At 67.5% G+C, this 18,029-nt stretch overlaps 5 protein-coding genes across 5 annotated transcripts; 4 read left to right on the top strand and 1 right to left on the bottom strand.

The window, feature by feature from the left end:
• Positions 1 to 20: 20 nt before the first annotated feature.
• On the top strand, positions 21 to 719 carry EMIHUDRAFT_55189 (hypothetical protein; the record flags this gene model as incomplete). The annotated part of the gene is made up of 1 exon (XM_005771730.1): positions 21 to 719. A coding segment is annotated over one exon (699 nt), but the record flags the coding sequence as incomplete, so codon positions are not given.
• Positions 720 to 860: 141 nt separating this feature from the next.
• Positions 861 to 1,265, top strand: EMIHUDRAFT_316144 (hypothetical protein; the record flags this gene model as incomplete). Its single annotated transcript, XM_005771729.1, has 1 exon — positions 861 to 1,265. The coding sequence occupies one exon, from the start codon at positions 861 to 863 to the stop codon at positions 1,263 to 1,265; it is 405 nt and encodes a 134-aa protein (XP_005771786.1).
• A 4,203-nt stretch (positions 1,266 to 5,468) lies between these two features.
• EMIHUDRAFT_75451 (hypothetical protein) lies at positions 5,469 to 6,335 on the bottom strand (the record flags this gene model as incomplete). Its single annotated transcript, XM_005771728.1, has 2 exons — positions 5,469 to 5,780; positions 5,856 to 6,335. 2 exons carry the CDS (start codon positions 6,333 to 6,335, stop codon positions 5,469 to 5,471), a joined length of 792 nt encoding a protein of 263 aa, XP_005771785.1.
• A 1,114-nt stretch (positions 6,336 to 7,449) lies between these two features.
• EMIHUDRAFT_369490 (hypothetical protein) lies at positions 7,450 to 7,980 on the top strand (the record flags this gene model as incomplete). Its single annotated transcript, XM_005771727.1, has 1 exon — positions 7,450 to 7,980. A coding segment is annotated over one exon (531 nt), but the record flags the coding sequence as incomplete, so codon positions are not given.
• A 377-nt stretch (positions 7,981 to 8,357) lies between these two features.
• EMIHUDRAFT_444899 (hypothetical protein) lies at positions 8,358 to 10,948 on the top strand. The gene is made up of 7 exons (XM_005771726.1): positions 8,358 to 9,211; positions 9,292 to 9,469; positions 9,588 to 9,655; positions 9,796 to 9,908; positions 10,026 to 10,059; positions 10,136 to 10,333; positions 10,409 to 10,948. Exons 1-7 carry the CDS (start codon positions 8,406 to 8,408, stop codon positions 10,713 to 10,715), a joined length of 1,704 nt encoding a protein of 567 aa, XP_005771783.1. The 5' UTR covers positions 8,358 to 8,405; the 3' UTR covers positions 10,716 to 10,948.
• Positions 10,949 to 18,029: the final 7,081 nt, after the last annotated feature.

The raw sequence follows: 18,029 nt of genomic DNA, 5'->3' as shown, positions 1-18,029 counted from the left end.
CTCTCGACGAGCTCATTACGGCGACCGACGGCTTTTCCGAGGCGCGCAAGGTGGGCGAGGGCGGCTTCGGGCGCGTCTACCGCTGCGACGCGCTGCCGTCGCTCCCGCGCGTCGCTTGCGGGTTCGCCGTCAAGACGGCGCTGGTCGGTGTCGGCGCCCAAGGCCTCGCCGAGCTGCAGAGCGAGGTGCGCACGCTCAGCGCGGCAGCCCACCCGTCCCTGCTCCCTCTGCTCGGCGTGTGCTTGGCGCCCGAGCGCGCGTGCCTCGTCTACCCCCTCTGCCGCGACGGCAGCCTCGAAGATCGCCTCTACCGCGCTCCAGCCGCGCTGCAGCGGCTCCGCATGCTCGGCTTCGAGACAGCGCCTCCTCCGCTCTCCTCCGCCGCACGGCTCCGCGTGCTGCGCGACGCCGCGAGCGCGCTGCATTACCTGCACACGCTCTCTCCCATGATCCTGCACCGCGACGTCTCGGCGGGCAACATCCTGCTCGACGAGCGCGGCAACGGCTACCTCGCCGACGTGGGCCTCGCGCGCGCGGCAGAGGCGACGGCCGGCGGCAGCCAGCAGGTCTCGCACTTGTCGACACAGCGTATCTTTGGCAAGCCTGGCTACATGGACCCGATCATCACGCAGGACAACCAAGCTTCTCAACTGACCGACGGCTATGCGCTCGGCATCACGCTCCTCGTCAGCCTGACCGGCCGCGGCGCCGTCGGCTTGCTCAACGCGTGCGACTATGCGCTGGAGGAGCCCGACACGGCGGAGAGCATTGCGGCGGCCGACGCGAGCTGGTCGGCGGCGCAGGCCGAGGAGCTGGCGCGGCTCGTGGTCGGGCTGGCGTACGAGCGGAAGCGGAAGCGGATGCCGCTCGCGGAGGCGCTGCCGCGGCTGGAGGCGCTAGTCGAGGCGGCGGGGGAGGTGGAGGAGACGGCGGCAGCCGAGGAGCGCCAGTGCGACCTCTGCTGGAACGCGCCGCGCTCGGTCCGCTTTGCGTGCGGCCACGCGCTGTACTGCGAGACGTGTGTGCCGCGCGTGCTGGAGCGCGACACCAACTGCCCGACTTGCCGCCAGCCGGCGCTGCCCATCGCCGCAACTGGGACACAGGTGGCGGCGCAGACGACGTTTGTCTACCAGCCGCCCTCGCGCCCCGCGCCCCAGGCTCAGCCCGTGGGCGTCACGGCAGCGGTCGGTAGGCGAGGGGGGAGAGGGGGGCGTGGACGTGGCGGGCGGGGCGGGCGGGGCGCGGGGCGCGGCGGCTCTGCTTAGTTCTGGAGCACCGGCGCCACACATGATATGGGTCAGCGCGAGAGGACAGTCGACAGGGAGGTGCAGTGCTGTGTGTGTACTGACGTATTTGAAACGTGTGGAAATCTATCGTCGCACGTTGGGCGCAAGCACGGCTCGTTCTATGTCTTGAGACTTGACTCTTGTACCGTGGGGCCGCACGGCTTCTGGAGACCTCTTATCGTCTACATAGCATTTGGCCTCTTATATACTACGACGCCGACCCCCGCGCCACCTCGTCCAGAAACTCGATGGCGAGGTGCTGCGACGTCGCCGCCCCTCCGTTTCGCACGCCGTGCGACGTGTTTGCGGGCAGGAACGCGAGGCCGCCGCGCGCGACGGTCGTCGCCCCCCCGGGCTGCACCACCTCGACCGCCCCCTCGAGCACGAGCAGCAGGACGTCGTGGTCGCCGTCGCGGTGCACGGGCCTCGAGGCGCCGGCCGCGAGGGTCGTGCGGTGGATGTGCGGCCGCCGCAGGAGCAGCTGCTTGCTGTGCAGCAAGCCGCCCGCCACGCCCGCGCCACCGGACACGAACGTCGGCCACGCCCTGGCGGGCGACAGCCCGGCCGGCGCGCTCGCGCTGTGCGCGCGCATCTGCCCCTCGGTGCGCCGGGTGGTGTAGCGGATGCAGAGGTAGTCGACGTGAGGCCCGGCGGCGGATTCTCGGCCGGCGCCGCCTTGCTTGAGGCGCCGCCTCGGCCCGCGAGATCCGGCGGGAGCCACAGCCATCGTGTGTGCCGATCGGAAGGGGAAGTACACGAAGCTGCCGCGCCGAGAGAGCGTCGTCTCGGTCCGCCCCTCCGCCGAGATGGAGGTGGATGTGCCGCCATTCGCGTGGAGGCTCGCCGAGCCGTTGGTGTAGAACGTTGCGCTCCCGTTCAGGACTACGATGACCTCCTCGTCGTCGTGCAGGTGCGGACTGTTTGTGCGGCGCCGGCCCTTGCGCGGCAACCGCGAGTAGTGCACCTCTAGGTGAGCGAGCACGGGGGACGAGCAGTGGTCAATGGCGACCTGCGTCGTGAGGGCGTGGCCCGTTTTCGGCGGCCGAGGAAACTGGACGCAGCGCTTCTGCGACTCGTCCTTGATGAAGGCGAGAAACTTCGTCCGCGAGGCGAGCGAGCCGTCGTCGAGGTAGGCGAGAGAGCTCGCGATGGCGACCTCGAGCAGAGTCATGGATGCCGTGCTGGGCGCCGTTCACAGCCTTGTTACCGTCTAGACGGTATTTGAGAAGAAAGTTATTTGAGAAGAAAATACATCGTATTCATATATGTACATGGAACGACCCTCTGATGGAACGACCAGCGCGCCGTTCACAGCGGGCAGTCTCTCTCTAGGCGGCTCCGGTGGTGTGCCGGTGTGTGTGCTAGTCTGCGCCAGTCCGCGCCCTTGTTGTGCCAGAGCTTTCGTTTCCTTAAGAAATTCTTTCTCTCCAATCGGCGCGGGCCCCTTTTGTAGAGCTTGTTTGTTCCCTCTCTCTGTTAACTTAAGGTGCGTGTTTCCTCCTCCTTCATCTGAAGAATACTCCCAGTCGCCTCACCCAGGGCACCTTTGTTCCCAGCAGGCAGGGGCCGGGAAATAGCTCCCCCCCCCCCCCCCCCGCTCCTCCGTCTCCATCTCCACCCGCTCCCACGCACGCCCCCAGCCTCGACCCCCTCGCGCGTCACCCCCGACGCTGCTCCTCGAGGTAGATGAGCTGCAGCATCATCGGCAGCTTGTCCAGGCGGTGCGCGCCCAGGATGCGCTGCAGGTCGCCCACCAGCGCGTCGTCGTCCTCCTCCTCCGCCACCCGCTGCAGCCGCGCGTGCGCCTCGTCAAACGCGGCGTCGCCGAGGTGGCCGCGCAGCACGCGGCGGAGCGCGAGGGCGGAGGGCTCACCCGCGCCACCGAGCTCCTCGTCGGGGGTCTCGTCCACCCCCGACATGAGCCCCGCGGCGAGCAGGTCCTGCTCGGCCGCCGACTCGCGCAGCTGGTCGCCGTCTGCCGAGCCCGGCTCCACCAGCTCAAAGGTGAGGCCCGCCTCGTCCGGCGCGGCCACGAACCCGGCGGGCTGCGCGGCCTCGCGCGCCGGCCTGGTCGCACCGAGCTCGTCCTCCCCGCCGTCGGGTGAGAGGTGATGGAAGGGCTGCGCCAGCTGCAGCTCACGCAGCGTCTCGAGCAGCGCGCTGTAAGCCTCCTCCTCCCGCTCCGCCTCGACCCGGCGCACCTCCGCCTCGTCCACCGGCGAGGCGGGCGCGTAGTCGCGCTCCTCCACCTCTTCCGCATCGCCACACGCCTCCGTCTCGCTGCACGGCCCCGCCTCGCTCCCGCGCCGTAGCCGTCGCTCCGCCGCCTCCGCCTGCCGCCGGTCGAGCTTTCGCGCAATGTGGCCGGGCACCCGGATCGGCTTGGCGGCTCCGGCAGCGACCACGAGCTCGGTCGCGTCGTCGGCGGCGGCGGCCCCGTCGGCCCTCTCCTGCTCGTCGAGGACCCGCTGCCGGTTCCGCTCCGCCGCCTCCTTGGCCGCGTGGAACTCGGCCCGCCGCTGCGTCGCACTGATCTCCGCCTTGTTGATTGGCGCGGGCAGCAGCGCCTCGTCGGGCGGCGCGGGCTTGGCAGAGGGCTGCGGCGGCGCCGCCGCCGCGGCGACTGTCGCGGCCGCCCGTGCCGCCGCCGCCGCCGCGGCGGCGTCGGCCGCCGCCGCCGCCTCAGCCGCCGCCACCCTCGCTGCGGCTGCCGCCTCCTTTGCCTCCACGTCGTTGCCCGCCAGCTTGGCTCGATTTGCGTGCGCGGCCGCGCGATTCTCGAGCCAAATGCGCCGGCCCGCCTCGCGTGCCACCGCGTCAGCCTCGGCCAGCTCGGACTCTCGCCGCCGCGCCGCCGCCGCGAGCACGTTGGCCCGATGGTCGACGCCGCCATTGGCGTTGCCGGGGCCGGCGCCTGCCTGGCCGCCGCCTGCCTGTCCGCCCCCGCCACGGCCGGCGCCCCCGTTCCTTCGGGTCCCTCCTTGCGCCCCGACGCCGCCTTCCAGCCACTCCTTTGTGTGCCGCTCCTGCGGCTGCGGCTGCGGCGGCGGCAGTCGCGCCGGCGCCGCCTCTCCAGCCGGCTTGGCGACGGGAACGGGGTAGCCGAGGCCGAGGTCGTCGAGCTGCTTGCGCCGGTTCACCTCCGCCTGCCGCTGTCGAGCGAGATACTCGTCGCGCGCGACCGCGGAGGGCGAGTCGACATTGTTGCGGCCCGGCCCGTGGTTCGCCTCGAGCCGGCGTGGGTAGCCGTCGCGCTCCTCTCGCCGCCGCGCCGCGGTCTGTGAGCTCTCCTCGGCCTCGCGCGCTCGCTGCAGCTCGCGCCGCCGCTCCTCGAGCAGCTGCCGCTGCCGCCGCAACCGCGCAACCTCCGGGTCGGCGGACGCAGTTGGCGTCTGCGCCGACGCGGGCCGGGCGGCAGCCGCCGCGTTGATGACGATGTTTCGCCCACCGAGCCCCTGCAGCCCCCCGCCGCCAGGCCTCTTGCCCGGATCGGCTGCCGCCGCGCGTGCGCGCGCTGCCGCCTCTCGCGCCGCCGCCGCGCGTCCCTCGGCGGCCCGCTCCTCGGCCGCTCGCTGCTCACGCCTCTGCTTCTCGAGCAGCTTGGCGCGCTCGGCTTGCAGCGCGCGAAGCCGCGCCTCCTCGCTCGCCCTCTCCCTCGCCTGCTCGCGTGGCGGAGCAGGCTTGGCTCCGGCCACGGCGCCAGCCTGCTTGAAGATGTTTGGTCCGCCGGCCGCGGAGGACGGGCGTGCTGCCGCCGCCGACGTCGGTGGCCTCCCCGGCGGCGGCGCCGGCCTTGCTGCCGCCGCCGGCGGCTCGCGTGGCGCGGGCGTCGGCGGGGCGCGGATCAGCTCTCCCATCGCCGGGTGCTGCTTGTTGCGGTTGGGGTTGCGGTGGATCATGGTGTGAGCAAACTCGGAGGCGGCCTCCTGCTCGGTGAGGAAGCGCTCGATGCGCCGCCTGCGCGGGGCGCGCTAGGGTCGTCGAAGCGTCCGTGCCACCTTCGCGGCGTGTCTTTGCGCTTGGGCCGCACACCCACCTCTCCGCATTGCGCCGACACGGCTCGGTTATGCTCCGGCTGCGCATCTTGGCTGCACATCGGGCGGCGCTCGATTGGTTCCTCGCGCTATAATCTCGCACTGGCGTCTGAGCGCCCGCTCCAATCTCAAGAGTCTCGGCTGCATCTCACCGGATGAGTGGCAGCGCGAGCAGCTCGTTGACCGATGGGCGGCGGTGCGGGTCGCGGGCGAGGCAGCGGGCGATGAGCTGCGAGAGCTCGGCGGAGTAGCAGTGCGGCAGCGGCGGGAAGGCGCCGCGCAGGATCTTGACCACCAGGCCGCGCATGTCGCGCGCGTCGAAGGGGCACTTGAGCGAGGCGAGCTCATACAGCAGGCAGCCCATCGACCAGACGTCCGACTTGTCATTGTACGGCTTGTTGTCGCAAATCTCGGGCGACATGTAGTAGGGCGTGCCTACGCGGCCAGCACGGCGGGGAGGCTGTGAGTACGCGCGGCGGCGGCGCGGCGCGGACCGGCAGCGCGGAGCGCCGCAGGCGGTTCGCGCGAGCTCGACCGTTGAGTTGAGCATCCGAGCGATGCCAAAGTCTCCGAGCTTGACCACCTTGCGATTCTGGGTGAGGAAGATGTTTTGGGACTTGATGTCGCGGTGGAGCACCTTGCGGTCGTGCACGTGCTTCATCGCGAGGCAGAGCTGCACAAAGTAGTCGAGCACGAGATCCTCGGGCAGCCGCTGCTTTGCGTCGGCGGTCCGTTGCAGCAGCCCGTGGAGGTCGCCGCCCTCGGCGTAGTCCATGACGATGTGGAGCTGGTTGCGCTCGAGGAAGGAGTCGCGGTACCGCACGATGTTGGGGTGGTTGAAGGAGGCGAGCAGCTTGATCTCCTTCTTGGCCTCCTCGCGCTCGCGCGCGCTCAGCCGGCTCATGTCCACCTCCTTGACGATGAACTGCTCGCTCGGCCGGTTGCGAGCCTGCACCAGCACCGCCGCGCCAAAGGCGCCCTTGCCCACCACGCGGATCTTGGTGTATTTGTCCATCGGCGGAGCGGGTCGGGGCACAATGCGGCGAGTGTGGGCGGGCCACGAACGAGAGCGCGGGCCCGCGAGTTGGATGTTTCAGGGTTGCGACCGGCGGGCGGTTTTCCACGGTCGTCTTTTCATTCGACCAAGTGAGCTGACGTCTTTTCTGGCTCTTTATACAAACAGTTCTTCGATCGCTGCCGCCTTCGAGGCGCCCATCTTTGGCGCGCGCACCGTCGGCCAGGTCACCACGCTCGCGCTCGAGGGCGAGGACGGCGCACCGTGGCGACCTGCGAAGGCGGCGGGTTCTCCTGCGTCGCCCTCAGCCCGGACGGGAGCGCGCTGTTTGTGGCGGATGCCGACAACAACAAGATCCGTCGGGTGGAGGTGGCGACTGGCGCGGTCACTACGCTCGCGGGCAGCGGCACCGTGGGCGGCGCTGATGGCGTGGGCGACGCGGCGGAGTTCCGCTTCCCACACGGCGTCACGATCAGTCCAGACGGGAGCGCGCTGTTTGTGGCGGACTGCGACAACAACAAGATCCGTCGGGTGGAGGTGGCGACCGATGCGGTGACGACGTTCGCGGGTAGCGGCGAGGAAGGCGAGGAAGACGGCGTCGGCGACGCGGCGCATTTCAACGGCCCAGCCGGCCTCGCCCTCAGCCTGGACGGGAGCGCGCTGTTTGTGGCGGACCTCTTCAACCACAAGATCCGTCGGGTGGAGGTGGCGACAGGCGCAGTCACTACGCTCGCGGGCAGCGGCGCCAGCGGCAGCGCTGATGGCGTGGGCGACGCGGCGCAGTTCCGCTTCCCACACGGCGTCACGATCAGTCCTGACGGGAGCGCGCTGTTTGTGGCGGACAACGGCAACCACAAGATCCGGCGGGTGTGGGTGGCGACGGGCGCGGTGACTACGCTCGCGGGTAGCGGCGAAGAAGGCGGCGCTGATGGCGTGGGCGACGCGGCGCAGTTCAAATACCCAGTGGCCCTCGCCATCAGCGCCGACAGCACAACGATTTTGGTCCGCATGGGCTCGGCTCTCCGCCAGGTCTGCGTGGCTGCGCCTCCTCCGCCTCCCTCCTTCGCGCCGCTCGTGGTTCCGCCCTCCACCTTCTCCGCCGACATGGGCAAGATGTGGGGCGACGCTACTCTGCCGCCCCCAGGGTATGGTCACCTTCCTGGTCGGCGACAACGAGGAGCGCGTCGAGCACGTGAGCAAGTGCGCCCTCTGCGTGCGGTCCGTGTTCTTTCGCACCATGTTTGGCATCGGCATGAAGGAGCGCGACGCCGCCGAGGTCACGGTGCTCGAAACGGACCTCGCGAGCTTCACCGCCCTCGTCCGCTACCTCCTCACCGACCAGCTCGACCTCGGCGAGGGGGAGGGCGAGCAGGCGCGGCGCGCGCTCGTGCTGCGGCAGCTGGCGCATAAGTACCAGGTGCCGCGCCTCGAGCTGCTCTGCGCGCAGGCGCTGCAGGAGAGCGTCGGGCCGGCGAGCGCCGTGCCGCTGCTCGAGGCGGCGCACACGACGGGCGACGGGCGGCTCCTCGCGCATTGCCGCCGCTACGTGGCCGACCACGCCGCCGAGGTGCGGGCGAGCGGCGGCGTGGAGCAGCTGCGCGACATGAGCGTGGCCAAGGGGCTGCTCGGCGACGCGCTCGACCAGGTGGCGGAGCTCAAGGGGGCTCCGCAGCCACTCGCGCTCGTAGTGCGGAGCGCGCGGCATTGTACAGTACCGCGAGTGCACAATCTGGCTTCGGTGTGAGTGTGCTCCATTCTGACTCCATTGATTGCGCCGGAGGCAGGGCCCCACCAGCGGCAGAGCGCTCTCCAAGTCTCCTCCACGCGCGGCCAGCACTGCCACTGGCGGACTATGTCGAGAGGTGTCCTTTTTCTTTCACGCTGTGCCTCTTTTGGTACCTAAAAGAAAGAAAGAAAAAGGACAACCCAAGGGAGGGGTGGCTACCTGTGAATGTTCATTGTGAATTCTTTGCGCGAGCAATCGACGGAGTCCATCGGCGGCATCGTTCGCACCTTCAGGTTCTGCCTGCTTCTGCCGTCGCTCACCGCCCGCAAGGATTTGACGTTACGATGATCGCCGCCGCGCTCGCCTCCTCCTCCTCCACGAGCCTCCTCACCCCGCCGCTGCCGAGCTCTGCTCCGGCAAAGCCAACCGCCACCGCCGCCGCCGAGTCGTCCTCCGCCGCCACCGCCGCCAAGACGGTGCACCTCAAGATCTCCGGCAAGTGGTACGACGCCACCGAGTGGGCGGACCGGCACCCGGGAGGCCGCTACGTGCTGGAGTGGGCCGACGGCTTCGACGTGACCAACGCCTTTCACACGATCCACCTCTTCTCCTCGCGCAAGGCCTCGGACATCCTCGCCCGCCTGCCCGAGGCGGACCTCACCCTCCGCGCGGCCCGCGAGCCGGTGCTGCCGCCCATCGAGCGGGTGCCGATGGCGTCCCAGCGGCCGACCGGCATGGACAGGTTCATGGGCGCGGGCGAGCGAGTGGTGGAGCTCCTGTCTCCGCCCGCGGATGCGACGCCGGAGCCGGTGCCGGTCGCTCCCGCCTCTGGGCTGGCGTGGCAGCAGCGGCAGGAGGGCGCCGTGGGCGCTGTGGGCGAGACGCCGCTCAAGCGCGACCTCGAGGCGCTGCTCCGCCGCCACTTTCGCTCCTCGGCAGAGTACAAGGCGACGCCCGAGCACTGGGCGCGGATCGCGGCCGCCTTTGCCGTCTGGGCGGGCTGCCTTGCCGGGTGGGTGGCGGGGTCGCTGCCCGCGACGCTGGCGCTCCCGTTTGCGCAGTGGCTGCTCTTCTCGCCCACCGTGCACGAGGCGTCCCACTCGACGCTGAGCACGGCGCCGTGGGTCAACAAGGCGGCCGCCTTTTGCGGGTGCCGCAAGACAACCTCTCACGCACGCACACGCACCACGCACACAGCACGCCCTCGACACGGCGCGCGGCTGGCGCTAGGCTGCCCTTTGTGTACAACCCGTACATCTGGTGGCCGCAGCACCTCCTCTCGCACCACCAGTACACGAACGACGACGCGCTCGACGTCGACCTGCACCACCTCCGCCCGGCGCGGCTCCACCCGGGCTGCGAGGTGGACGAGGGGTACGGCGGCGCAAACTTCATCTTCAAGGGCTACGCGGGCCCGCCTAGATGCACTGCCCAAGACTCAGTCTCCTCTTGCCCCGTTCTCCTTCTCTACGCCCCCTCCATGTGCTGTGCACTCCCTCCGCGACCTCCCCTCGCCTCCCCGACAGTTCTCGACGATGGGCATGTCGGTGCTGTGGCCGGTGCGCGTGCTGCAGCAAAAGTCGACGGGACGCTGGCGCCGCAGCCTTAACGCGGGAGTATTCGATGCCCTGCATTCGAGCCAGACGACGCGCAATGGGCTGCACCCAGACCAAGCCGCCGACCACCGTAGTGTTCGCAGAAGCTCGACGCACGAGACGCCGTGCGCACTGCTAGGTACCGCAACCTCGTCACGCCAAAGCCCGACGCGGTGAGCGACGCGGAGCTGGCGCTCTCGCTGCTGCCGGTGGGCTTCGTGCTGCTCTGGCCGTGGCTGCGGATGCTCGCCGGCGCGATCACGCACACCCTCGGGTAGAGAGGCGGGTAGAGGGAGCGGGTCCTCCCCTGCCGGTGGTGTAGTGGTGGCCGGTAGTGCAGCGACCTTGGGCGGTGTGGCGACTCGCTAGGCGAGATCAACGCCCTCGAGGCCTTTTTCGATTGGCGCAGCCGCCCCCTTGGTGTGGGGGAGCGCGGCCGAGGGACGGGTCCCACGCCACGTGACACGTGCCCGCCGTAGGTACTACCCCTGGGCGGTGACGGGCGCCATCTGGACGGTGATGACGCAGGTGTCGCACGTGCAGGAGGACTGCCAGCGGCCGCCGAGTGGCGACGAGCAGGACGACTACTTTCGGTGGCAAATCGAGTCGGCGCTCGACTACTCGGTCGGCAGCGAGCTGGTGCCGAAGCTGACGGCCTCGCTCTCGCTGCAGTCGATGCGCCCCTCGCGAGGCTGTCGGCGTGCGGGTGGTGCCCGGGCCCCCTTTTCCCGACTCTCGGAGCCTATCCGTAGGCACCACGTGATGCCCTCGGTGTGCGGCTGCCACTTCTCCGCTCTCTACCCCGAGTACCGGGCCATCTGCGAGGCGCACGGCGTCCGGCTCAACACGCGCAAGGACGTGTCCGCCGCCTGGCGCTCCTGCATCGCGCGCGTCTTTGAGCTCTCCTCGCCGGAGCGGACGCCGGCGTGGGCTCTGCGCGAGCCCGCGGCCGACGCGGCCGAGAGCGGCCCGCTCGCGGCGGTCGAGGAGCACCTGCCGCTCATCGCCTACCTGGCGACGCCGGGAGTCGTCATGCTCGCCTGCACTCCGCTGTTTTGAGATGGAGTTTGGGTTAGAGCACCAAGTGTTGTCTGCTGCGGCTGCACGAGGGGGCTGGCCCCAGGCTGGTCTGCGTCTGGAGCCGTGGAGGTTGCGTGCGCGCGCGCTCAGAGGTACGATCCCGTTGTTGTGTTAGTCGAGTAGCGAGAGTCTGTTGTCTTTGAGTGCTGACAGTGTGTTTTCTGTCTACTCTTTTTGCGCGCGTGTAGCTCGACTTGTACACATCATGTACCACAGTGGGAGAGAAGTGCGGGCGCACAGCCGACAGATACGGTGGCCCTCTTACGGGCGCACTTTCGACAGCCCTCTTCACTGAACACAAACGACGCCACAATAGTCGTCAAGCGGGAAGTGCACAGAGTAGCACTTTTCTGGTAGGCCCTTGTCCTGTCTGTGGTGTCTGCGCTTGTGCATCATGGCGGACACGGGCTCTGTGCCTGGTTGTCTCACGCGATCGCGCTTTGTCTTGTTTGCGACCGATGGCGAGAATCGGCACGCTGCTGCGGCTTTGCCTTGTAACCTGTCGAGTGCGCCACAGGCGATATCTGTATCGCTCAGCGCGTCGAGGGTGAGAGCGAGGCGGCTGCCGCGGAGCTGTGGCTGCTCCGTCGCCGCGCGCCGCGCCGCCATTTGTACATTGCGAGCCCGGCCCCCTGCCGCGTGCCGCCCTCTTTTATCACTCCTCAGCCCTCTCCCTCTTTCTGCTTGTTCTCGCGAGGCAACACCTCGGCGCGTGCCCTTCGAGGGGGGCCCCGCCACAAGCAGCCTGGTTCCGAGCCGCTTGAAGAGTGCCCGAATTCACTGTGAAGAGGGTATCGCGGTTACGTCATACGTGCCCTTCTTTCGCCTTTTACTAAAGAAGGCCGTGGCGCAACTGCCTAACGACCTCTTACACTATTTTGCTACCTAAATTTCAGAGAGGAGGGAGGGAAGGAGGGGGAGGAGGAAGGAGGGGGAGGAGTTTGAGGAGGAGGAGGGAGGAGGAGGGGGAGGAGGAGGAAGGAGGAGGAGGAGGAAGGAGGAGGAGGAGGAGGGGGAGGGCAGCCGAGATCAGTCGAGAGCCGCCAGCCGACATCAGTCGCGCATCAGTCGACACCAGCCGAGAACAGAGATACAGCCGAGATCATACAACAGTCGACATGACGTCAGTCGACGTCAGTTGAGATAGTGGCGAGAGCCGCCAGCCGCAAGTTTGAGCCAGCCCACATCAGTCGACGGCAGTCGACGTCAGTTTGAGGGACTCGAGAGCCGGACATTAGTCGAGATCAGTCGCGAGAGCCGCCCGCCGAGATCAGTCGAGATTCAGTCGAGAGCATCGAGACACAGAGCTGCCAGCCGAGATCAGTCGAGATTTCGCATCAGTCGACATCAGTCGACATCAGTCGAGAGCCGGAACGAGATCACGCCAAGACCCGCCAGCCGAGATCAGTCAAGATTTCGAGAGCCGCCAGCCGACCGATCAGGCTAGTGCCATTTCACTCTGACACGCTAATCTTGAAAACGTCCAACGGAGCTCCGTGTTGCTCCCAGCGCCCTCCCCCGCGCTCCCTGCGGCCATGGCCGATGCTCCTAGTATGATAGGTCATCTGGCTACCGCGAGAGCGACCCAACTCGTCGACATCGTCCGATGATGGTGCCGCAAAGTCAGCCTTCTGAGGCTATCGTGGGGTCGAGCCGGCAGTAGCCGTGACATGTGGTTCCACCACCCCTCGTAGGCTTTGCCTCTGACCGCCACCGTTCCCAGGCTGCCTAATGGGATGGAAAGGAAGGCTCGGCGAGCGTATAGAAGCGTGCTCGACCTCGTCGTGGCAGCCTGCATGGCAGCGCTGGCGGGCGCGATGAGCGTCGTGCCACCTGACCCGAGACGGGTCGCAGGCGTCGTACCGAGCGCGTCGAGACCGTGTCCTGATGCGCTCTGCACGGGTGAATCACGTCGGCGTCAAAGGAGGAAAGTGCGACCTGTCAGAGCTTGATCTCCGATCTCAGCGGCGTCGAGTCGCCTTCGGCGCGCGACAAAGGTACATCCCCAGGACGCGCAGAGGCAGCTGCGATCCAGCCGAGTGGACGGCGGCACACCGCGCCACCTGCTGTGTGCCGCCGTCTACTCGGCGGGGTCGCAGCTGCCTCTGGAAGGCACCGACATGTACCTTTTTGCGCAAATGGTCAAAATCAAGGTTTTGTAACGCGGGCTGTGCCACAATGAAATGGCACTAGCCTCAGTCAAGATCAGTCGAGATCAGCCAAGACCGCCCGCCAGCCGAGATCAGTCGAGATCAGTCGAGATCAGCCAAGACCCGCCAGCCGAGATCAGTCGAGATCAGCCGAGATCAGTCGACAGCCATTGTCCCTCGGACACCACTCTCCAGCCGCGCTACCTCCGCCCACCTACCGCTCTCGCATGACATCTCGACAATCCTCATCTCCGACTCCGGGCCCACTTCCCCTCTCGCCCAGGACCACGAAGCGCCGCCCGCGCGCCCATTGACCCCCCAATCGACCCACCTGCTATCCCTCATGCCTCAATTGCCACCCGCTAGATGTACTGCCCTCGCCCACCCAATACTCTCACCCTCCTGACCCGGACCGCATCCCGGACATGTCGGTCTCGGGAACCCTCAAAAGTACAATATACTACCACAAAGCAGCACTAGCGATTTCGCGCGGAGGACGTAGTGAAGCGCTGGGGCGCTCACTGTGTGTTATTCGGGTGGGGATCCATCAGTGGTAACCGGCTTTAGTCACAGATCCAAGCTCAGACGCCACACCAACACCACAAACACGCTCACTTCGCCGCTGCTGCAGAGGCCCCCCGGGGGCCCATACTACGTCGAAGTACGGACCCGATCTCGGCACTCACGGGCTGCCACGCGCCCGCGCGCGGCGCGGGCCGCACCGCCCATGCCCCCGGGTCACCGACCCCGCCTCTCGGCCCTCTCGGCCCTCAGGAGCGTGCGGGAGACCGGCGAGGGGCGCGCCGCGCGCCGCGGCCGCGCCGCCTGCAGAGCCGCCAGAGGCATTGCCGCCTCCGCTGGCGGGGTTCCCGCGCGTCCGCGCGCCCGGACCCGCGCCCGCTGCGCCCGCGGGCTCCGGATGCGCCGCCCTCCTTCTCCTTCTTCTCGATGGCAGTCCGCGTGTGCTTGTCGACGGGTCGGCGGCGGCGTGGTCGAGGGGAAGGTCGCCGGCGGCCGCAACTCCGCCGCCGTCGCTCCGCGGTGGGTGTGTGTGGTGCTAGGGACGGGCACCCCCGGCCTCATGTAGCTCGCATGTGCACGAATTGGCGTGAAAATAGCATTTTTTGGTTCTCGACTTTGCCCATTAACCCTCGTACGCAGACAAGACAAAATACGTCGGGAGCCGCACTGGACCATTGCCCTGGTACTCTTCCGTCGCCCCCCCGCCCCTAATATTACCTCCGGAGAGCCTGAACCCCCCATAATGTTAGGGGCGGGGGGGCCAAAATCACGCAAACCCATCTGCGTAGGAGGGTTAAGACTCAGAAACGCTAAGCCATCTCTATGCGAAAGTTGCGGCATCGATGTGCGAAAGAGAAAGCGGATACGCGAGAGTTTGTGTGATACGAAACAAGAACACAACGCACTCTCTCACATGACAAGCGATCCCACGACAGCGATTGTGGGGACCACTACATGATATGCGAAAGAAAGAAAGGAAAGTTGCGCTAACATAAAACAACATGCTAAAAATCTCTCTCTCTCTCTAAAACAAAAGTCTGGTAGGAATTCCCCGCAGCTCGCGCGCATCTCCCTCTTAACCCACCTCTAACATCACAATAGGGAATTCCTACACCCCAAGAGATCACTCGAGCGAGAGCCGCCAGCCAAGATCAGTCGACTTCGAGGGGCTGGCGTGCAACACTGGACGGCGGCAAGATCGGATTGTCGGCACACGCAAAGCCTGCGCTTGCAAGAAGTATAAAGGAGCCGACCCGGGCCTGGAGGGAAAAGAAAACGAACGCCTTCATTCGCACGCCGCTGACGCTCCACACCGATGGCCTCCCACCGCATCGGCGCCCGCGTGTCGGGCCTCTCGCCAGAACAGCTGTGCGCCATCATCGAGGCGCAGGCGGGCGCGAGCGACGCCGCGCTGCGCGTGGCGGACGAGCACGCCACACGGCTCGTGGAGCAGCCCGAGTGGGTGCTCTCCGAGGTCCTCCTCTCGCCGGACCTCGCCCCGCACATCCTCGCCCAGCTGCCGACCAAGGAGCACGCCGCCAAGGGGACGTGCCGCGCGTGGCGCCGCGGCTGGAAGGAGACGCTGGCGAGGCGCGATCGGCCGCGCCTGCTCGTGATCGGCGGCTACGACAACAACGACGGGCCGCTCGGCTCCATGGAGCGGTACGACCCGTCCACGAATGCGTGGGAGGCGGAGACTGTGGCGCCGATGCCGACGGCACGAAGGTGTGTCGGCACGGCGGTGCTCGACGGCAAGTTCTATGCAGTGGGCGGCTGGGAGCCCAACGACGGCCCCCTCAGCTCGGTGGAGCGGTACGACTTGGCGACGAATGCGTGGGAGACGGTGGCGCCGATGGTGACGCCACGCGTGAATCACGCCGTGGCGGTGCTCGACGGCAAGTTGTACGCGGTGGGCGGCGGCAACGGCGACGACGCCTACCTCAGCTCGGTGGAGCGGTACGACCCTGCGGTGAACGCGTGGGAGGCGGTTGCGCCGATGGCAGAGGCACGGCATGCTCACGCCGTCGCGGTGCTCGAGGGCAAGCTGTATGCGGTGGGCGGCGAGGACGCCGACGAGGGCGGGTTCAGCTCGGTGGAGCGGTACGATCCGGCGCTGAACCTGTGGGAGGCGGTCGCGCCGATGGCGTCAGCGCGGCTTCTTTTCGGCCTGACGGTGCTCGACGGCAAGCTGTACGCTGTGGGCGGATACGACGACGACGACGGCGACCTGAGCTCGGTGGAGCGGTACGATCCCGCGACGAACGCGTGGGAGGGCGTGGCGGCGATGGCCACGGCGCGGAACGGTCTCCGCGTGGCGGTGCTTGAAGGCAAGCTGTATGCGGTGGGAGGCTACCACGACAGCTCGGTGGAGCGGTACGACCCGGCGCTGAATACGTGGGAGGCGGTGGCGCCGATGGCGACAGCGCGAGTGGGTCTCTTTGTCTTCTAGGCTCTCTCTGTCCGCAGGTGGTCGCGCCCCGCAACATCAGTGCTACCCTCGTCAAGCCTGGCTGCTCAGAGGCTCATCCGAGAGCGTCCGGGTCCTTCTTGCCGGTCTCACGTTTTCAAGACGGCGCCTATTATTGTACGCCACATAGGGAGGGGCGAGGATGCCCACGTTGCAATCGAGGCGTGTCGGCTAATAAAAGAAAGAAAGAACCGAGGGAGCCCAACTCGAAGCCAAACGAGGGAGGACGACCACGCCCCGGCACGATGACACAACCCACATGATTAATTACTTGTGTCGCTAATGTTCGACCAAGCGGTCGTGTCGTGCAGCTCGGGTGTTGGGGAGGTTGTGGGAGCCGCTCAGGACCATTTTGGGGGCGCAATTCGACTGGTTTCCCTTGAACACGCGGTTTCGCCCCCTCGGAAGCGCCCACATAATCGCGCGTCCCCCCCTGTGGCGACGGTCTCGCGCACCTGCGCCAGACCCCACCGCACTAGCTACATAGATCGTCAGCAGTAGGCGTGCTCAGAGCCCGGATTTGGGCCCATTCGCCAGAGGGCTCGAGAATGGCCCCCGGCAACGTGCAGCTGCAGGCCAGAGGGCGTGAGGTGAGGCCGAATCCGCAGTCGCACGAGCACCGCTGCCCCCAGCGGTGATCATGCATGGAGTGGCACGGCGGATAGATACGCCCGCCTGCGAGCGTGGGAGACAGTCGCGGGGCGTGAGGTCTCAATGTATCGCAGGCTAGGATACGGCGGCGCGGGAGAGGGAGGGAAGCGTGAGCGGCGGGCGATGAGAGTGATTTCCCCGATCTCGCTAAAAATGGCCTAGTCCCCTCACGGGGGACCGGGCGAGCACGCACCTCGCGTCTGAGCGCGAGTCGACGAGTGGTCGCCGAGAGATCGCCGAACCACTTTCGAGTGCGCGCGCACACAGCACAGCTGCGGGTTGTAACTCGACTGCCGATCGCGCGTGCGGGATGTAAATGCAGCTTTCTGGCGCCAGGTGCACGGTGGCAGGGACTGGAGGCTCGGCCGAAGGGGAAGAGCAGTCCTCAATCGTCACGTAGAGGTCGCTGGGCTGGATCCATCGAACTGCCTCCACCTGGAGCGGAGGCACATCAGGTCTTGCGGCACGCTCTCCGACAGATGCATGCCTTTTGAGCAAGCCCACGCGCCTCCACCGTCGCGTAGTATGCCAGCGGCACGCCGGTACGCCTACGAGTCGTGCGCGCTCGGCTGTAATCGGCGTTGAGACTGCCTAGCGCGCACATCGAGAGCGCCGAGTTGCCTTGCCGCGGGGTATTCGGCTCAAAGAGGTGGGGTTCGAGCGGCGCCTGAGCGCGTGGGACTGCGTAGTGGGCTTGGAATGAGACGCCTGGCGTGCATCGGGCTCGGACGGTGTCTGTTGTGAGCTCACCGCTCGACGCACAAACCAGGCGCTTTAGGCGCCCGCCAACTGGCCTCACGGTCGAGTGAGCGGAACGCGGCTCGCCGAACAGCAATACACGTGGCCGCGCAACTGTAGAGGTACGAACAGGTATGCAGATCGCGGCGCGCCGACTACTGGCACGGCGTCAGAGCCAATATTGAGCAAGGGCTCGCCGACCCTTCAACCTGCGTGAACAGGACGTGCCCTTCCGTTTTGGGGCAGCTCAAAACCTTCCCCACGGGACACCAGGTCGATATCCGGCTAAACCACACGACCCCGAGAAACGCATAAGCCCCCCGTGCGCTACCCTCCGATTCAGTCATTTTCGCCATTTCGCCTGGGGGGCTTATACGTTTCTCGCCAAAATAGTTAGAGGCTGCGCAGGCCGTCCCGTTTGCTGTTTGAAACGCGCGCGCTGCAGGCCGCTGGCGCTGCCGGGGCTCTGTCTCACTCTCACGTGCCGCAATATGTGTCACACACGGCGGCTTCTGCCACCTCTCGATTGGTTCCACTTTCTACGCACACCTACCGGGGAAGGGGCGCTTGGGAGCGGGGGCGGGGGCGGGGGCGGGGGCGGGGGCGGGGGCGCGCAGCGCTCGGCGCGCGCAACAGAGGGTAGGGTGGGGAAGACGGCGAGGAGGGGGCGGCGGCGGCGGCGGCGGCGGCAGCGCGCGCGCGGCGCGCGCGACGGGTCGGGCGGAAAGCAGCCACCACCGGATTTCGGGCCGCCTGCTCCGTCTG

The sequence above is a fragment of the Emiliania huxleyi genome, assembly GCF_000372725.1.
Source record: "Emiliania huxleyi CCMP1516 unplaced genomic scaffold EMIHUscaffold_372, whole genome shotgun sequence".
Taxonomy (NCBI): Eukaryota; Haptophyta; order Isochrysidales; family Noelaerhabdaceae; genus Emiliania; species Emiliania huxleyi.
Note: the sequence above shows the minus strand (reverse complement) of the source record. Positions and strands in the feature narration are given on the sequence as shown.

Excerpts from the sequence above, each read along its gene's own strand:
- EMIHUDRAFT_444899 (XM_005771726.1), top strand. The coding sequence starts at position 8,406 with ATGATCGCCGCCGCGCTCGCCTCCTCCTCCTCCACGAGCCTCCTCACC. Across the intron at positions 9,656-9,795 it reads CAAAAGTCGACGGGACGCTG|GTACCGCAACCTCGTCACGC; the intron begins GCGCCGCAGCCT and ends GCGCACTGCTAG. Across the intron at positions 10,060-10,135 it reads CTCGAGGCCTTTTTCGATTG|GTACTACCCCTGGGCGGTGA; the intron begins GCGCAGCCGCCC and ends TGCCCGCCGTAG.